Raw genomic sequence first — 19,800 nt, 5'->3', positions numbered from 1 at the left:
ACATTTGGTGAAGAGGTTTGCATTTTGCAGGGCAGAATGCATCTGAGCGTACGGCGTTTTCTCCAGCTGGTGATTTGGGGGCGAGCCTAAGGCACAGACAGCAGGGGAGGGTGCAGGTTAGGACAGCCCGTTCCCATCTGTACTGATCTGTTGTTGCTCTCAAGGAGAGGACACGCCTACGTCCTGACTTCATGGATTCCAGATGTTGACCTGGCGGCCCAGCCGTCTCTCAGCAGAGGTCCATATGTGTGGTCCCCCTGGTCTGACTGTCAGCACCTTATCACACCCGGATTAGCTCTGTGATTTCCCACCCACTCTTATTGTTTTGGTTTCTTTATACAACATGTAGGTGCCCACTCCTGCAAAGAGCTGATTTCTTCCAACTCACAGTGAAGTCAATGGGCCAAATTCTGACTGAGGCTGAACAGCAAGATGAATGGAATTCAGCTGGTGTTTAGCACCTCTCAGAATGCAACCCAGTGGGAGCCCTGCCTTCCTGACCCTTCCTGGCCGCTGCTTTCTTGCTTTGTTGCTGAAGATGATGATTTTATTTCAAGCCCCCGATATAGGCCATTCTACACGTATCTGTGAGGCGCGACTTAGCATCCCGCTCACAAACGCTGGAGGCAAGGCGTCTGGATAAGCAGTTCAAAATAAAAGCAGAGCTCTAGTCTCCTCATTTCCTGTTCCTCACACTCTGGTGTCCATTGCGTACATTTTGGCAGTCGCTGTCTGAGACGATGGATAGTAGGTGTTTGCCACAGTCGTTCCAGCTGGGGAATACATCTTCCTCAAGGAATTAGGGGAATAGAACCTCCCAGAGCCAACATCTGTGTTGCAAAAGGAAAGAAAGAGGGAAATCTGATTAGCAATGACCCAGCCATTTCCATCAGCAAAGTGTCCTCCGAATACAGGGCGATGAGGGTTCCAATTTGTTAATAAGGTAAATAATAACATTGCACTTTACACTTAGCCCTCATCTTCCATCTGAGGAGCTCAAAGCCCTTCACAAAGATGAGTAAAGTATTACTATGCCCATTTTACAGGCAAAACACTGCTGCACACTTAACCATCACCCATGATGATGCTGGATAGGAGATGAAGCTTTTTATATAGGCTCTGTGATATTGGGGACTGGGCGTTTAGGGACTGAGCTTCCCAGACAGAGCACCTGGGCAGGGTGCTGGGAAGCTCTTGTTGTTTGGCGCAGCCAGTTGGACGGAACCAGACACAGAACACAGCAGATCTCCTGCGAGCACATGAAGTACTGAGTGAGCTCTGAACGCCACATTCTCCAATGCAGTCAGATCAGGAGTGATCCTAAGGTAATAGCCTCTGACAGGCCGCTGGAGAGCTATAGGAAATGTGTGAAGAATCTTGGTCCTGTTCTAAGCGGCTTAGGATCCACAGCCCAGCAGTCAGACCCACACTGGTATTCTCAGCAGTGAATTCAAGGGTCTAATGGACACACAGACTTGAGCTCTCCTCTCTGCCCCAGAGATGCCCCCTAAGCAACGTTCTATCGCTCTGGGCTCCCACGAGATTATTAACCTTGTCTTGACTGTGTTTAGTTGATGCCGTTGGGTCTTACCTCGGAAGAGATACATGCAGCAGGTGAGCACAGCCCCAGATAAGAAGCAGCCCAGGGACCCAGCCATTCCGAGCCAACAAGACCAGCCAAACTTATACTGGATGCCCAGAAACACATTGTGCAAAACCAGGGAGGAGCGCTCCACGTACACCCCGAGGGCGTACCAGACTGAGCCAATAAGGCCCGGGAAGCCTGCAGGGCAGGAGAGAAGAGCACCGGAGAGATCTGTCAGACAGGTCACGGTGATTACCGGGACTATACGATTCCCAGAGTATACTCTGGCATCTCCTAACCCTCCCGTTAGCTCCTGCTGACTTCATCTGGCGGGTCCCATGTGTACTCAAGGGCAGTTTATACTCGATGGGTTTGCTTGCTCCAACGTGTGATGGACACTCTAGCTGGTTGACATCTTTCAAATTTTGAAACCTCTACTTAAAAGTGTGGTGGGAGGGAGGGGGGATTATATATCTATGCAATTCCCCCCTGCCCCACCATCCCTTGTTTATCAACTTGTAGCTCATCAGGAGTTTTTGAATGTCAATGTTTTTCAGGCATATTTTGAATTTGGATACACATCCGGAGGAAATTGCCAACAAAATGTTCACAAAGTGCTTTTCGATTAGCTCTAATATGCACCGGGCCATATAGAAGCGGATCTCTGAGCACGTTATAAGCACGTGTATTCATAAGCCTCCCAGTAATTGGCATTAGAGTCTTTATATCTGTGAGGGAAGTGAAATTGGGAGAGCTTTTTTAATATTGGTGCAAATCCAAATAAATAAAGTTACTTTGTCCATAGTTAGCCAATGCTATAACTTGGCACCTATTTATCCTAGTTACTTCTCTGGCCCCCATCACGCTAGTGTCTAAGAATCTCACACTCTAATGTTGTTAGCCTTAGAATACCCCGGTTGTGAGGCTAAGGCAGGGCAGTGCTCTTATCCCCATTTTACAGATGGGAAACTGAGGCACAGAGAGGCTAAGTAACTTGCCAGGGTCACAAAGGAAGTCAGTGGTATAGTAGAAAATTGAATTTGATTCTCTGGCTAGCAGCCTAACCATTGGACCATGCTTCCTCTCACAGAGCGTGTGTCTCAGCCCACTAAACTACTCACACTCCTTTGCACTAATTATTTATTTTTAATCGGGCCATCCATGATCATGTGACCATACTGAACAAATACCTGCTATGAGCAACGTAACTCCAGACACGAGACAGATGCGCAGCTTGATGGTGGGCTCGTCCGTGAGGAATTTGACACAGTCAAGTCCCAGGAGCAGGAAAGCGAATCCAAACCCCGCCAGGATGTCTGCTGTGATCATCATGGCTCTGGTCAGCACCAGCTTCACTGCAGGACAGGGTAGGGGATTGTGGTGCAGCAAGGAGATACAGCCAGGATCCTAAAAGCTAAAGAACTAGGAGCAGGTCTACACTACCGTGAGTCGAGGTAACTTACGGCACTCAGGGGTGTGAAAAAGACACCCCCCCAAGTGACACAAGTGACAGCGACCTAAGCGCTGTCCACACCGGTGACATAGCTTCCGCCTCTCGCAGAAGTGGAGTAATTACGCTGACGGGAGAGCGCGCTCCCATCGTCACAGAGCGTCTTCACCAGACATGCCCATTGAAATCAAAGCACCCAGGGTAGCAGAATCTCTCTAGAAAGGGGTATTGCATGAAACCTTAGGCCTGGTGATCAGCTGACATCTGCCACTTCCCAGCCACATTTAATCCCCAAAAGAGAGTGGCTGCTATGCAGCGCTCTAAAATGATTAAGTCCCCCACATAAAAATCATAGATTAGAAGATCAGGGTTGGAAGGGACCTCAGGAGGTATCTAGTCCAATCCCCAGACAGATTTTTGCTTCAGATTCCTAAGTGGCCCCCTCAAGGAGTGAGCTCACAACCCTGAGTTTAACAAGCCAATGCTCAAACCACTGAGCTATCCTCCCCCCCAAATCTTTTGGATAGCATCACAGTGTTAGGCCCCACCATTGATGTCACACCTGGATGACGGTAGTTGACAGGCCCGTAGTTGATGCTAGTTATCCGTAGTCTTGTTTGTATACTGGACATTAATAAAGAAGGCTTCTTCCCCCAACTGGTGACACATCCTCAATTAATCCCACTGCACTATGGCTAATCTAACCATAGATACTTCAAGGGTAAGAATGACTGGAAGATGAAGAGATACTACTGCACCGGTGACTCATGTAGGCCATGCAATATTCAAGTGCAGATGATGAAGGACATACCAATAAGGAACAACTTTACACTGCCCTGGGCATGGACAAGAAGATATAATTACTATCAATAGCTGCTTCTAGAAGTGTATTTGGGTCCAGGGATTTGGTTTGGGCTCATCCGTAATTTTAAGGGGATATTACCTTGAGGATTTATTACAGTGTGCACGGGTGGGTGGTAGTATCTAGATCAGTGTACGGTGTCATCATCCTATCTTGGCCAAAGAGAAATTCAAACAGAAGAGAACGTCTGGCTGCCTATTCTCTAGGGCTCATTGAAATGTTTCAAAATAAATTTGGTGGTTTTTTTAGTTTGTTTTATTCAAACTTTTTTGTGATTTTTTTTCAATAACAAAACTTTCAAAATTAAAAAGGAAATAATACAAAAAATTCCAAAAATGTAATTTTGTTTTGGTGGGTAAATTCCCAATTCTGTCCCTTTTTTCCCCACAGGGAAGTGAAAAGGTGAGAGAATTTAGGATTTTACCCACAAAACCAAATGAAATATTTTGCAAACATAATCAATTTTCTTCATACTTCCAGGGTTGAATTTATCCACGTGCTTTGGGATTCAAAGTTGCTGTGAGGGATCTTTTCTCAAAGGCTTGAGGTTTCATTTCAAAACCAGAATGAAACAGAGATGGATTGAAAGGAGAAACCTCAGTTGTGCTTAATCTGTGTTATATAGGGAGGAATTACAAAGCCTTGGCAACCCAGGAAAGGCCCTGAATGATCTTTTCTATGGGTGGAAGTTGATATCTGCTGATTTTCTTCAATCACAAATATGTACTGGACATTCCTTGAGAAATGAACCATGGTCCGAAGATTTTGGTGCATCAATTTACCTTTGAACTGAATTAACTAAGATGAACTCTGGGTATTTCTGACTCCACATTCTATGTTCTGGGTCTCTGAGTGGCTTTCTGGCACGTCTTTCAATTCAGTCATCAACTACAAGCTCCTTTTCATTGACACGTTCGTTTTCAAAGACTCTTCTGCATCCCTTCCGAGCAACGGAGAAGCGGCGTGAGCCCGCGGGTGTCATGAGCCTTGCTAATGGCCCAGACTGAACACCATAGCCCACTGAAAGCAACAAACAGACTCCCACTGACTTCAGTAGCCTTGCGATCAGGCCTTATTGTTTAAGGCCCTTGTACAATAGGATTCAAGCATGTGCTTAAGAGTTTTGCTGAATCAGGGCCCCAGCTGTCTAAGCTGACCCAGGGGTTGGGAACAGCCAGATTCTTGACTCGGCAGGTCGTGGAGATGAGCTGATGAGCTCAATCCTGGGTTCTAGGAATATCTCCTTCGGCCTATTTGTAGATCAGTGCCACAGGGGCCCTATGTCAGCAGAGCATGTAAGCATGTGCCGAGATCAGTCGCGGTTCAGCAATACTGAAGACCATGGGACGTGCCTAAGTGCTTTCCTGTACAGGGCTGTTGTGCTGAGCCTTGGCCGGGGAGAAGAGGACTGGACTAGGTGACCTCTCGAGGTCCCTTCCAGTCCTATGATCCTATGATTCTAAGAGGCTCACTTGTCTGCCCACTGGCTAGCGGGGCAGCCCAGCAATAGCAGCAGCTGAGACCAGAGAATGTAGAAGGGAAACAAATGGCCCCCTAAAGATGAACTGGGGAAGGCTAGCAATCCATCCAGTGGATGGGAGCAGGCACCGTGGGCAGGTCTTTGCTGAGGCTTTTTTATTGGGATGTGGAGGCAGCCAGAAACCTGGGAGAGGGCGTCATCTTGTCCTGAGCACCCCAGCCAGCTGTGCATGTCATGGAGGTTCTGCTGACAGGCCGAGAAGGTGAAGTTGACCCCCTGCAGATGGCCAGCACCAGGCGCACGCACGGCCCGTGCCCCACCTAAGGGTCTGTCTTCACTGCCGAGTGGATAACTGGAGTCACTCCTCTCCCGTTACCTTAGCAAAAGTGAGAGCAGCCACACTGTGAAATCCTGCTTGAGTTGCTTGTGTCCGCACTGGAGCTGGCTCAAAGGTTTCTGGGGCCGTATCCCATGGTTCTGCCATAAGCTGAGCCACGCTACGAATTCTTTCCCAGTGAATTGTGGCAGAACTTGTCTGTCCTTTTGGGGCACACATGGGTATTGTGGGAAGGCCTGGGAGGACTAGCAGCATTTGAGTGGGACAAGCCTGCTTCACACTACTGAGCAGTTGTGTTAGTGGCTGATGAGTTGTGCTCACTCAAATGTGGGCTAGCCCCCCCGATGGGCCAACTGGCTTGAGTTAAAAGCACCATCACACTTGAGTTAAGGATTCTTGTGTGTGGACAGGACTGGAGTTCATAGAATATCAGGGTTGGAAGGGACCTCAAGAGGTCATCTAGTCCAACCTCCTGTTTGAAGCAGGCCCAATCCCTAGACAGTTTCCCCCCGATCCCTAAATGGCCCCCCTCAAGTATTGAGTTTACAACCCTGGGTTTAGCAGGCCAATGCTCAAACCACTGAGCTATCCCTCCCCTCATAGGGACAGCCCTGGAGTTATAACTCATTCACTTTGCAGTGAAGACAAGCCCTAAGCCCTTCAGGTTTCTAAGAGTATCAAATCAGCTTTACATCTTGCAATATGATAAAAATCTCCTGTGGCGCCTACCATACAAAATCTGTCCTTGGAAAGGGGAATGTTTGAAGCTCCTTCACCAGAGGTTTTCTAAAGGAGGCTGGATAGCCATCTGTAACAAATGCTGCATCTTGGCAGGGGGTTAGACTAGATCGGGGTTCTCAAACATTTTTTGCTGGGATCCCCTTTGAAAATATTTCAGGCTTTGACAATCTCCACTCCCACAAAAAGTGACGAGCCCCCGCATACCATGCCTTACTTCTGCACTGCTACTGGGGGCAGTGCTGCCTTCAGAGCTGGGGCCTGGCCAGCAACCGCTGCTCTCCAGCCACCCAGCTCTGAAGGGCTCGGGCTGACAGCACGAACCCCCTGCATGCATTAGGGGCTGATAGCTCGCAAACCCCCTCCTTAATAAGCTTGCGACCCCCAGTTTGAGAACCCCTGGATTAGATGACCCTTGTGAACCCTTCTAACCCTATGGTTCTATGATTCTATGTTCTCTACCTGCACAGTTTGTGATTGAAATCTGAAGCATACGTACAGGGGTGCTCGGCAAATATAGAGTCATACTCGTCACAGGTTTGAATCCCATCGAACACGTTGGTGACGCATTCCCACCACAGGCCACGGCACTTTGTGCTCACCTAGAAGTAAAAAAGCAGCGGGTGAGCACACCCAAATGCAACAGCAAGAGCCAGAGGAGGGAGTGCAAGGGACATTTTAGCCCAGCGAAGTCAATGACAAAACTCCCATTGACTTCCACAGGGGCTGGTCTTCATTGCTCAAGCGAAAGTGTTCAGTGTACTGAGACCACTACCTATCATGCTGACCCGTATTGCCTCATCGTTTTCTTGTGCTCCCCTGTCTGCAGCCCCCTGTTGTCTCTTCTCTTACGCTTAGATTGTAAGATCTTTGGGGCAGGGACTGTTTGTACAGCACCTAGCACAATGGGGTCCTGGTCTGGGCCTGGGACGCCTAGGCCCTACAGCAATACAAATAGTTAATGACAATAAGAGTTTTGCCATTTCCAGAATCAGGCCCCAGGCTGGTGGTTACCAACATGCCTGGCACTCAGGTCACTCGGAACTGAAAAGTCACTGTATCACTTGGTTCTGAGGGAACATTGTTTTAAATTAAGACGATTCTGCCCCGTATAATTTTACCTCTAGCCACCAGGAATTTGGTAGGGGAAAAAATCCCATGGCTTATGCTTTGGGGTTTCCTGTTTCAAAGTGAACTTAGTGGGAGTGACAGCTGCTGAACTGACATCCCCAGGGACTAAGGTCCTCTCCTGAGTGTGTGGACAAGGTGGCCAACAGCCATGACGGCTCCCCCCAGGCTGCCTTTTTGCCCCGGGACCATAACTCGGGTTGAGGTCATTCACCATTCATGCCCCCTCGCCCAGATTCCCAGCCCCCTGAGCCTTCCCACCCAAACCCCCAGAAGTCAATCTAACACGGAAGATATTTTTGTTAGCACTGTAAATATGCCAACGGGAATTAAGCACCTCTTGCGTATTCTTGGCATTGCTCGTACGTATAGCAGGGAGCAGGGCTAACGTGTGTGCTACCTTGGACTCAAGTCTGCATTACGGCTGCCAGAGAAATCCCAGCCTAGTTTAACAAAAGAGTAACCCCTGTAGGAAAGAGGAACAGTACCTCTTGTTTGGATGATGAGACAAATCTACTTTTTTGGATGGCAGAACGCACCAAATATCAGCCTTAAATGTAGTCAGATAATAACAGGTACCAACCCAGTTAATAGGACATGTTACACAACTTGTAATCTCTTGAGCTAGGGGAAATGATACCACACTATCCTGAAAGAGAATACTCTGTACATCTATGACTGGGTATATAAGCAATCCCTCTTGGCGTAAGACAATACCTTACTAGTTTTCGTTACTATTACACACTGGACTGACCGTTTAAATGTTGGTTCTGTCAGTTCAGCCAGTCCTTTCCCTCTAACATATTAGCTAAGCCATGGCTACCCTGCGAAGGGGTATACTGATACTCAAGCGCAATGCTTTACACTTAGACACACTCCATTTCCTATTCCACCTAGTGTCAGAGCGTCAGAGAGCTTAAGGCCAGAAGGGACCATTAGGTCATAGGCCAATAACTTGTGTTAGACTAAAGCATTTCAGTCCTCAGGATGTTAACCTGTTGTGTGCCACAGGCAGAGAACAACAGAGACCGAGGCTGCCACTCAGCCAACTCCTCCTGAGAACAGCTAGCGCCTACAGTCAGACACCGCCCCCACTCACCCCCAAGTTTAGTGTCGCCTTCAAAATGAAGGATTTCAGATAGATCTATACTCCAAATCTAGAGCTCTGCAGGGCTTCAGGACTCACCAGCTTCCATGGAGTATCTACGCCTCTATGTGCAAAACTCTACCCTGGGCCTGAAATCTGAACCGAGCCCTTTGCTAACCCAAGAGAGCTCAGTCAAAGTTTTGTGTGTCTTGGTGTGTTTTGACGGTTGCCCCCCAATCCTGGCCCTGAATTCATTCAGACAGCAATGGCAAGGCCAAAACACCATGGGAGAGGCTCCTGTCTTCCCGCATTCTTCCAGGGTGACTCTTACCTCTGCACTGCCTTCCCTGTCTGTACCTGTACGGCCACTCCCCACCCCTCAGTCAGAGCTCGTCCCCAGATCCACCTCTGCTGCAGAGCCAGTACGGAATGAGCCATCTCACCCTGGCTCAGTTGAGGAGCGCATGGGGCTAATTGGTGCGCTATTGTAACGGGCCTGTTTCATCCTTGGGCTACACCAGTTGTGTGCTGGGGTAACTCTGTTAACCTCCTTCACTATGTTGTTCTCCCCCGTCCTCTCCTGTGTCGTTGGTCTTTTCAGCTTGTTAGTTAGGTTGTATTTCTCTAGGTACTGACACGGCTGTTGTCACAACAGTCCCTGAGCGCCGCCCTGAATAATAAAGAGAATGGCAAGCAAACGGCTCTGTCTGCAGGGCAAAGGCTGTGTTCACCTTATATGTTTGCACCATGCCTAGCAGAATGGGGCCCTGGTTCTGTGCCGACAACTCCACTCCTCTGGCACAATGGAAATTTCTCCCGTCAGAATAAAGCTCATCTGGGCACCAAGTCAGAGCTTCCTTGGGAGCTGTGCCAAGACTGTGGATCTAAAACTCTCCACCTTCAGCTACCCCTGTCAGGTGCATTTCTGACATGTCTTCTGTAACATAAACATAGAGCAATGCGTGTCTCTAGCTCTAGAGAGCATTTTAAAAATGACAACACAAACCACTGCCCTACACACACTTTCCCGCCTAAGGAGAGGATGAGAGACCCAAACACATGACAGATGTCATGGAATGCATGGTTGGAAGGCTCTCAGATACTAAGGTGATGAATATGGTAGAAGAACTGTTAGAGAATACAATAAAAATGTTAATAATAACTTCTAACCTGGCTGAAACCAGAGAGGGATGACGTCCCCCAAGAGAGCTTTTTCTGAAGCAGTTTCCAGGCCCGGGAGAGTTCGGAGACCTGTTCAAACTTATCCCAAGTGAACTGAGCCTCTAGCCCAGAAGCTCCCAAATGTCATTGGTTCGTGGTCCACTTTCTTAACAGATGGTTGTGAAGTGAATGGAGGGAATATCAAGCTGATGTTCCCCCAGTGGTACGTGCACTCAGTTTGGGCACCCCTGCTCTAGGGTATTGTTATCCCAACCCAGCAGCGTGCGTAGTGATGCTCACACTGAAGGAAACCTAACTCCGGCTCAAACTAACAGCCCCGAATAAAAAGTGCTCAGGGATTCTTACTGGAAACGCAGCTCCTCTCCCTGCAAACCGAAAGCTGATTGAACAATTCTTTGTCGCCTGCTGAAACCAGGAGCAATGTCAATTTCTGAGCGCCCAGGTAATTGATCATTTACCTGCATGCCCATATTTAGAGAGGCAATGAGCTCATTAGGGGAATTCAGAGGCTCGTTCTATCAGGTATTAACGCTGGGGGCACTTTGCTGCGTGGTTTGATATTCACGCTCAGGGCAGGTACGTGAGAATAGTGGCTACCATTAACCCAACTCCGCGTTAATGGAGCACTTAGGTGAAACCCGGTCGGAGGGTGAAGGCAAGGTTAAAAAGCCTTTTGTTCATGGGCTGGAACCTTTATATGAATTGTTTTATTCAGAATGAATTCAGGTCTATGAAAAATGAACAGCGAGGCACAGTATAGTTATGATGCAGTCAATATGTTTAGGTGCTTTACTGTCAACAGCTAGATTCTGGTGTCTCCCTGTTGTCTTTTAAACTCGTCATATTCAAGCCATCTGCTGCTAGAGGCAAGGAGAGAAAAAGCTTCCAATGACTTCGGATTTCTCACCTCTGCCTGCAATACATTTAAAAAAGAGCTAAAAGGGTAGACTGAAAATCCAGGGCCAGCTTTGGTATAGGTGGATGACGTCCATTTACACTTGCTGGGGATCAGTCCTTAAACGTATCTGAGCTTAATACTTCGACATGCTGAACATTATCGTTTTGTTTCTTTCTACAGGATAGATCTCTGAGCACCAATCGCCATAGTACCTAGGCCTTGAGACTATTAGGGTTTGTCTTGTTAGGGGAAAACCGTCTTTCCCTTTCACTGTTCTGGGTGGGCCCTAACACCATGGTTATTGCTGTGGCATCTGAAAGCCAGATTCTGATCTCTGCGCCAGTGGTGCCCAGCCAGCATTACCCCTCTGATTCCATACATTAGCAAGTAGGTGGTAGATAGAAAGTCTGTCTGTAAGGCTGCCCGGGAGTGAATTTCACCCTGATTGTGCAAAGCGCAGACTTTTCTAGAGAACATGTGTTTTAAAAACTGCAGCCCTTCAGCAGGGTTTGACCATTCTGGGGGTTTCAAACGCAACAATAGTAGAACTGTGTGGTGCTGTGTACTTGTGAAAGTGGTGAGTGTTTGGGGGCCAGGGGACTGCTTGGGACTGCATGGTGGGACGCAGGGAGGTCAGTCTGCTGCCTCGATACTCGCGATTTACTTTTGTTGCCCTTTTTCTAGACTGCTAATCTGTGTAAATGTCAACGGGGAGATTACTGAGGCTCAGAACTAAAAGCCAATCTCTGCATTCCCCCTGAAGTTCTGCTAGCCCCATAGGTGCGTCTCATCAGAAAGCCACTCAATTACAGACCTAAAAGTCGCAATTCTTCAACAACAAAAACTTCAAAAACAGACTCCAACGAGAAACTGCAGAACTGGAATTAATTTGCAAACTGGACACCATTAAATTAGGCTTGAATAAAGACTGGGGGTGGATGGGTCACGGCTACCACTCTGAAACCTATTTCCCCATGCTAATTTTCCCCCTACTGTTACTCACACCTTCTTGTCAACTGTTTGAAACGGGCCATCCTGATTATCACTACAAACGTTTTTTTTCTCCTGCTGACAATAACCCACCTTAATTGATTTGCCTCGTTAGAGTTGGTATGGCAACCCCCGTCTTTTCATGTTCTCTGTATATATATATCTTCCTACTGTATTTTCTACTCCATGCATCTGATGAAGTGGGTTTTAGCCCACGAAAGCTTATGCCCAAATAAATTTGTTGGTCTCTAAGGTGCTACAAGTAGTCCTCGTTTTTTATGCAGATCAGAGGTACACACTTTGGCTTCTTTATTCTACAGAATCTGATCTATAGAATTCACAAAGCAAGGAGAAGACGACCAATCCAGGCTATCCATGTGGCCTGGAAATGTAGGACCAAATTGTGCTCTCTTACATTGGTGCAAATCCAGAGTAATGCTGTTAAAGCCAATGGGGATATTCTGCATTTACACCGCTGACGCTGAGAACAGATTCTGGGCTGTGAAGTTTGTCGCAGTAAGCAATTTGCTAGAGCAAATACCACTCTCCAAAGTCATTAGCTGCTTTTCACCCAAGAGAATAGGGGGAAAGTATGAGAGACAGCGGAACAATGATGCTAGCGGGAGCTACCAGGGACCTAATGCCTACGCTCTCTCCATTTTCTTGGCAGGCTCAGTCTGTAGGATTCCTGAACAACTGGGCAGCTTGTTTTCTTACAGACGGGGAAACAGAAAAATCAGACTGCCGTGGCACTTGGCAGCCTTTCCTGGAGAAATCCATTCCATTCCATTTACCACTGGCTCATTAAACTATCTCCAGCCTTTCGCTATAGATGGAGGTTCCCTATATCAATGTTGCCTCTGAGCGGGTTGTACCATATCCCCATCACCCCAGCGGGTGTTTTAGCCTCCCAAAGGCTGGTCTGCTGGGCTCTCATGACATGGCTTTTTGTTGCCTGTCCCCAAGAAGCATGACTGTCCCCTTTGGTTTCCAAAGGAACGTTCCCATTGCAGTGCGTGGGTCACCCTCATCTCGACCTTACCTCCAGGGAGTCGTCAGCGTTCACCATCCAGCAGTCTGTCCAGGTGGCTGCTATCAAAAACCCAGCAGAGAAGAAGGCGAAGAAACACGCGACATATTGGAGAAGATACCTCATCCCAACGAGCGTTCAGCACGTCCAGGGCATAAAGAACACCACCTCCCAGGGAGCCTCCGGGCCTCAGTTCACTGCTCCTGTCTTTCAACGGCCATCAAGCGAGTGAAGTTCCCTTTTCTTTTACAATCACTAATGCTCAACTGTACAAAACTTAATGTTGCTGTGAGAACAATACACACCGGCTGCAACCGAAGGAGGAGGGTCTGAGAGGTCATCCGAAGCAACCGAGCCCTTGCAGCCAATCAGATTTGTTCAGGTAAAACTCGCTATGGCTGGGAAAAAGCAACTCAAGTTATGCAGAAAGTGCACGCAGGCAATTAAAGAGTCCAAAACTTCCTTGGAATGATGGTCAGGGTTGGTACAATTTGCAGCTTGTCTATGAGCTAGGGAAGTGGTAGAAGAGGAATCAAAATGTAAGCTTCAGGATAGAAGTTTTTTTAATTCCCAGAGATCAGGGAGGAATTTGCCCCCCCCCCCCGTCCGTGCCAGAGCACTAGGCAATTGATAGGGGTGCACTTACAAAACAGACTAGGTTTTACCTTCCTTTGAATCATCAGGTACCCCTGGGTCTCTGCTGGAGGCAGGATGTCAGACTAGATGCACTGGTGATCTGATTCAGTATGGAAATCTGTTACCTTTAAAAGGAAAGAAATATTGAAGAGACAAAGGCCCAGACACCCCAACATGGACACACACCCCTCCCGCCCCCTCCCCGTGAACAGACCACCCCTCCCTGGGTGAACTCAGATCTGGAGCTGGGCATTGCAAATGAGTCAAATCAAAATGTGGGCTCCAAGTTCAGTGGGCTCTAGGTTGGTCACAATCTGAACTCAGACCCATGTGATGGAAGGGCTAAATTCTTCTAAAAGCTTTTTTTGTCTGCTCATCGTCTTCATTCGAAATTCAGGCCCTATCTACCCTGTTTTACCTGAAGGATGCTATAGATGAATAGACAGCTGGTACGATCTGGATAGGAGGGAGAGCGTGTCATTAAACCTGAGTCTTTGAGAAAGGAAGTGATTTGTATTCAGACTATTAAAAATTATTTGCCTTTTATTTAAGGCTTGTCTACATGGTGGCGCAGTCCAGACAATGGAGATGTGAACGGCAGCATGCACTAGCTCTAACTGACTGTGCTGGTGCGAACTAGAAGGTACCTAGCTCATGTTTATGGAGTTCGGTTTCAACCAGGATTACGTTATGCTCACTTGGTACCTTTTAGTTCACACTCGCACGGTCTACACAGGCAGGTAGAGTGCTACACATTAGCACACTCTACAAGTCACACCGCCTTAGACCACACTGCACCACAGTGTAGACAAGCCCTTTTTAATCTCACACGCCTGAACAGACAATCGAGAGAAGAGATGTGCTTGTTCAAGGTTCCTCACTCGCCACCACGTTACTCAAGGGATCAGAACACTCACAGTGAGGGCTGGAAATGGTTTTCTCAGCCGGTGAGAATTTTTGAGGTTCCAAAAACTTTCCCCTCCTGAATCAGGACAAAAGGTCAAACGTTTGAAAATGTTCACAAGCCAACAAGCTGAAAAAATAAAATCGTTTCGGCTCAATTGAAAAGTTTTGTTTCAATAATTACAAAATTTTTCTTTTTGATTTCTGACCTAGTTGTGGTAGAAATAAAATTACATTTCAAAAGAACTGAAAAACGGAAACTTTTCGTTTTGAGCCTGTGGAAATGGGATGTTTCAGCGATTTCAGAACTTTTGTTTCTAACATTCATTCAAGTCAGAGAATTCTTCGGCAGGGACCCTTTTCTGCAACAGTTTCCATTTTGATGAACCAGCATTTTTCAGAAAAACGTTTTGTCAAAATTTCCCAATCAGCTGTACAGGTCTGTCGCATCTTACACGCATTTAACATGCGTGATTTCAGCTTTATGCGGTCGGCAAAAACAAAAAAAAACAAAAACAAAAAAGAGAAAAATAACCATTTTAATACTGTACCGGTAGTGCGGGCGATTCCGCCCACCATTGAACTCAATGTAATTTTGACTAGACGCGGTTTTCGCTTTACGCGCGAACCGCGGAACGGAACCCTCGCGTAAGATGAGATTCGCCTGTACTCACCATCCTCGCCTGAGACTTCCAATGAGTCCTCCAGTAAAAGCGAGGAAGATTAAGATTAGAATTCCTGATATTTTCAAAGGTACAAACAAGCAGAAATCCCCATTTCTCTAACGTTTTTATTTGGGGGGCGGGGGTGGAGACTCTTAGGAAACTCTCTAACGATGGGCAAATCTCCAGTTAGATTAAACACATGGCTGGGAGCCTGGAATGCCTTAACTCTAATTCCAGCTCTGCTACCGACTCTGTGTGTGACGTGGGCAAATCACTTAACTTCTCTGTGCCTCAATTCCCTCATATATCAGATGGAGATAATGATCCTTACCTGTCTCACAGGATGGTGACAAAGGTTATTGGCCAATGTTAATGGAGCACTCTGAAAATAGAAAGTGCTTTATAGTGCCTCGATCCTGCAGTGATGGGTGTACTAGAAATGCCACAGACAGACAGGGCCTGATTTTAAATCAGGCTTCCATTCATTGTATGCACAACTTATGATGTTATGTAGATGTGTAAATACCTGATTGTGCCTACAAATCTGGTACTTAGATGTGCAAGTGACCGTGCCTCCATTAATGATGACAGGTGCAAAACTGCATGCACAATTTCTCCAGGTGCTGGTGTGGCCCTCATCATAGTTCACAAGTATATTAGCCAGGTGTAAAAACGGAGACCAGCTTTTAAAAACTACGCTCATCAGGCCTAAGCAGAAATTATTACATAGTAACACTTGCTTAGCCATGGAAAGTGAGACTTGAGTTACCAGCGTCGTTGGCTCCCCTAGGCACTCTGTGACTTCCGGCTGGTGCTTTAAACGCGATCTATTTAGGTCAGCCCATGGATTTAGTGCTCCCCAGCCCCAGTCGCTGTGGAACCCTGGCCAGCCAGGACTGCCGAAGCAGCATGAATAGCCCAGAAGAAGGTGTTGGGGGGTGAGGGGAGCAGGGTGCCTTGTAGCACCCAAAGTGCAATATTAATGGGTCTTCTTGTCTTGTCCAGGCGTCCATGGCTTCCTGGCTGTGACCTCACTGCTTGAGGGAGGAAATGTGTGTGTGTGTGTGTGTGTGTGTGTGTGTGTGTGTGTGTGTGTGTGTACATGCACAGCAGGGGGAAATGTGACCATCACCCGGGCTTTAATAGGTGTGGGACATAGAGAACTCTGAGGATACATAAAAAAAAAACTAATGATCTATAGTATTGCTAACTCTAAACATTTAAGGATGATGAACCGGCTGCCCAAAATCATGAGACTGGTTTATAAATCATGAGACTCAAAAGTGAACAGATGGGGGGTTCTTTATATTTACTTTCAGGTGCTGCAGCATTTAGGGCTCATGTTTTCAAGCTCTTCTCCACAGTCGGGAGGACTAGAGAGTTACTTTTTCTTTTAAATGAAAGCTGAGATTCTCCTGGAATAACCTGATTCCAGCAGCTCAGGCTTTAGGGAAAATACCAACTATCACGGTAAAATCACAGGAGCTGGCGATGCTGGATCTGCACCTCTATTTAACATCATGCCCCAAGCCAATGGGTCTCACTAGAAACCACAGGGCACAAGACTCGACCTCCTAAAGGAGCCCTTGACCAGAGAGACCCTTAGCACCGTAAACCTGCTACCACCACAATTACATCCTTGCTGGCCGTTCAGAGGGGATAGGATTTAGACCCAGCGTGTGTTTTAAATACATTAGGGATGGAAAGACCCAGGAGGCTATTCCAGCCATCCCCCTGCCAGTGCAAGATTATTCCCCTTGGTTCGATCTTCAGTGATTTTCTCCGGTGCTGTTTTAAATCTCCCAGCATGATGGGGTTTGCACCACTTCCCTTCTGAGCCTGTTCCTGCCTGTCATCTAAACTCTGACCTGAAGGTGGCAGCAATTCTGTACTATTAACAGAGCTGCTCGAAGCTCACCATTAATGCATGCCTCTTTTGTGATGCTTAACCCATTATTATTATTTACAATAGAAAAGGCTACACAATGACACAGAAAAGCCCCTTTGGCAAATCTCACAGATCGTCCCTGCAAACACCTTTCATTCCACTCACTGCCCCCTGGGAAAAGGCAGCCTCCCAAAAGCGGAGTCAGCATAGAGGCTTGGTGGGCGCTGAGTCTGGGACAGCCGAGGGTCGCAGGGAGAGTGGATATGGGGTTAGGGCTTAGGACCAGGAAGATCCCTGGGTGTCTGAGGCTGGGCTGTGCCTCACCATGTCTGACCCCGGCTCTCGGGATGGTCCCGACTGCGGCCTCGTTTATCTTGCCCCATGCCCTACATTGTGGGTTTGCGTGTGACACCATCTCCTCCCCCGCCTCTACACCATCTGCCCGGACGTGCAGGCAAGTGACCTTCCCCAGAGGCAAATGTTCATGCTGCAGCTTGCCCAGCCGCGAGTCATCACAAGGAAGTGGCCACGCGCTGCCTGTTTGCTCACAGCCCTAGGGCTCCAAGACACCCTGGAGCTGGCAACCTGAGCAGCATGACTGGTCCCTCCGGAGCCTGCAGCAGCTGGACCTTTTCAGCATCCAGTAGGTGCTCTATGGACCCCTCTGCTGCCAGACGGAATTAGACTGATGCTCCAGACAAGCTAGTGTCCCATCTCCTGCTGCCATTAGCCCAACCACCAGATGATATGAAGAGTTCCTCATATGTATATGGTCCAACTGGGCCATAGCCCATAGAACTGGCAAAGGGAGGGGTAAATTAGACCACCAGTGCCAGCTAGCATTGCCCTATAGGAAGGCAGGCATGTTTCTGCTACCACCTTCCTTGGATTTCTCGCCGAGGGGCAAAAGCTTTGAATTGCATCAAAGGAATCGCAGGAGCCGCTCAGAGGAACTGCTAAATAGCATCATTCCCATCTGCCCCAGCCAGGCCTCCTTCCCCACACCTGTGGCTGCCCATCAGAAGGGGGCCTCCCCCTCTGGCCAACTTTCTGCTGCTGAGAATCTGTGCGGGGGTTTACAAGGCCGAAGCTGCAGTGAAGCCCAGGACGAATGTAACCTCGGATTCAGCAGTATCAAGCTGGTGCATGACAGCTTGCAATGTGGGTGACTTGATTGTTTCCCACCTGCACTTTGGTTTGGTTCGAGAGCTCATACGAACTGGCAGTCGATGAGCTGCAACTTCTGCTTTTCTGCTTGCCTCTGTTCATTGTGTGATCTCCTCTCCCTCCCTCACTCTGTGCATCTGGTTCATCCTCCTCTGGTGTCCTGTCTGACGTGTAGCTTGTCAGCTCTCTGGGGCGGGGACTGTCTTCTTGTTACTTGGCCGTACAGCGCCCAGCACAATGGGGGACCAGGCCCTGACGGCTGTAATACAAATACAAAATAACAATAGTGCATTTCAGCCCTTCCCTACACTCGCAGAACCCCAGGTTTGCAGGATAAAGCCCACGTCAGAGTAAAACCAGCCCAGCAGGCTAAATGCTAGAGATTCGTGAGGCAGAACCCTTCGTTCCTAGAGGCTTGAACAAAGAGGTGTCTTGCAGTCCATTCTAATGTGGCCAGGGGCAGGCAGATACACAGTTTTGGAATGAGTGAATTCTAGCGTGGGGCAGGGCACTGGGGAGACAGGTAGTCACTTGGACTTTGACCACTTACGGCTTTGCAGAGAGCAAGCAGCACCTCCGGTATCACCCAGAAGAGAACCAGGCAGCACGTGCAGACTGGGGCGCCTAAGTGTGATATAGTCTTGCTGGCCTGCCCCACTCAAAAGATGAATGCTAACCAAAGCTTTGAATGGCTGCCAACATCCAGAAAAAGCCCAGCCCTCAAACCTGTAGGTAATAACAATGCAGACGGTCATCGTCTGCACATGGTTTTGGTACCAATTTACCTCTTTCAGTTAGGGGGGTGGTTTTATAGCCATACTGATATAATTGCATTCACAGGGGGGTTGGGCCGCTTTAGCTGTCCTGCTTTCTAACCCAATGTCCTTAAAGGGGCACAAAAACTGTGTGTAGATGGAGGGAGGGACCAAGGGCAGAGAACAGAAGGCATTTTTAGTTATGGAGGCAAAGGCAAAGTCCAAGAGCAGTGAGTCAGTTCCTGGGATTGTGGGTCACCTTGGGTTTGTCTTGAGTAGGATAAAAGATTATTTGGGCACGGGTGAATTGATTATTATTACTTACTACTTGCATTGCACCGAGGAGCCCTAGTCGTGGACCAGAACCCCATTGTGCTAGGCGCTGTACAAACATAAAGCAAAAAGATGGCCCCGCCCCAAAGATTTTACAATCCAAGTAGTGTACGCTCTGAATGTGCTACTTAATTAGCATGTTTTAAGCGACACACTCTAGAATTCCAATGTAGCCAAGGCTGAATAAGCATATTCGTAAGCATATTGCTGGCACGCTCACCTGTATTGACTCACTCAAGCTCCCCAGGGGTTTCTCACAGAAGCATATTGCTGGCACTTTCTCCTCTACTGACTCACAATCTCCCCGGGGCTTTCTCATAGAAACTGAACAAGTGGAACAAGAGGACTACGCTTTGCTGGAGGTCACGCTCAGTCACAATGGTCCCCGTCTGGCTTTGTAATCTATGAATGTGTGGCTTGCACGTCAGAGAGCCTGGGGGAAGGGGAGGAGTTCTCCATCACCTCCCTCTGGAAGGAGCAGATCCCCACTCGAAGGCCGCTTCCCTTCCAAGCCGTGCCGCTGCATCAGCAGCATCGAAAGCTGCAGTAAGTTCTAATACCATCAGCAAGGACTTCTGGGCTCTGACTAGCAACCAGAGATCATCTCCCGCCCAGATTCATGCCGTACTAATGCACAGCCAAGTTTTACGCTTAGCTGGCTAGGAGCCAAGGAATCGGAATATCGA

The 19,800-nt window shown here is 48.0% G+C and overlaps 1 protein-coding gene across 1 annotated transcript; it reads right to left on the bottom strand.

Annotated features, from left to right (window-relative positions):
- Positions 1-690: 690 nt before the first annotated feature.
- Positions 691-12,893, bottom strand: CLDN16 (claudin 16). The gene is made up of 5 exons (XM_024198650.1): positions 12,780-12,893; positions 6,952-7,054; positions 2,776-2,940; positions 1,592-1,783; positions 691-830 (listed from the first exon to the last, which is right to left on the bottom strand). The coding sequence occupies exons 1-5, from the start codon at positions 12,891-12,893 to the stop codon at positions 691-693; spliced, it is 714 nt and encodes a 237-aa protein (XP_024054418.1).
- Between the last annotated feature and the right edge of the window lie 6,907 nt (positions 12,894-19,800).

This window comes from Terrapene carolina, unplaced genomic scaffold (assembly GCF_002925995.2).
Source record: "Terrapene carolina triunguis isolate 2854851 unplaced genomic scaffold, T_m_triunguis-2.0 Scaffold88, whole genome shotgun sequence".
In the NCBI taxonomy this organism is placed as follows: domain Eukaryota; kingdom Metazoa; phylum Chordata; order Testudines; family Emydidae; genus Terrapene; species Terrapene triunguis.
Note: the sequence above shows the minus strand (reverse complement) of the source record. Positions and strands in the feature narration are given on the sequence as shown.

Excerpts from the sequence above, each read along its gene's own strand:
- CLDN16 (XM_024198650.1), bottom strand. The coding sequence starts at position 12,893 with ATGAGGTATCTTCTCCAATATGTCGCGTGTTTCTTCGCCTTCTTCTCT. Across the intron at positions 2,941-6,951 it reads TATATTTGCCGAGCACCCCT|TGAAGCTGGTGCTGACCAGA; the intron begins GTACGTATGCTT and ends CCTGTCCTGCAG. Across the intron at positions 831-1,591 it reads CTGCATGTATCTCTTCCGAG|ATGTTGGCTCTGGGAGGTTC; the intron begins GTAAGACCCAAC and ends TTTGCAACACAG.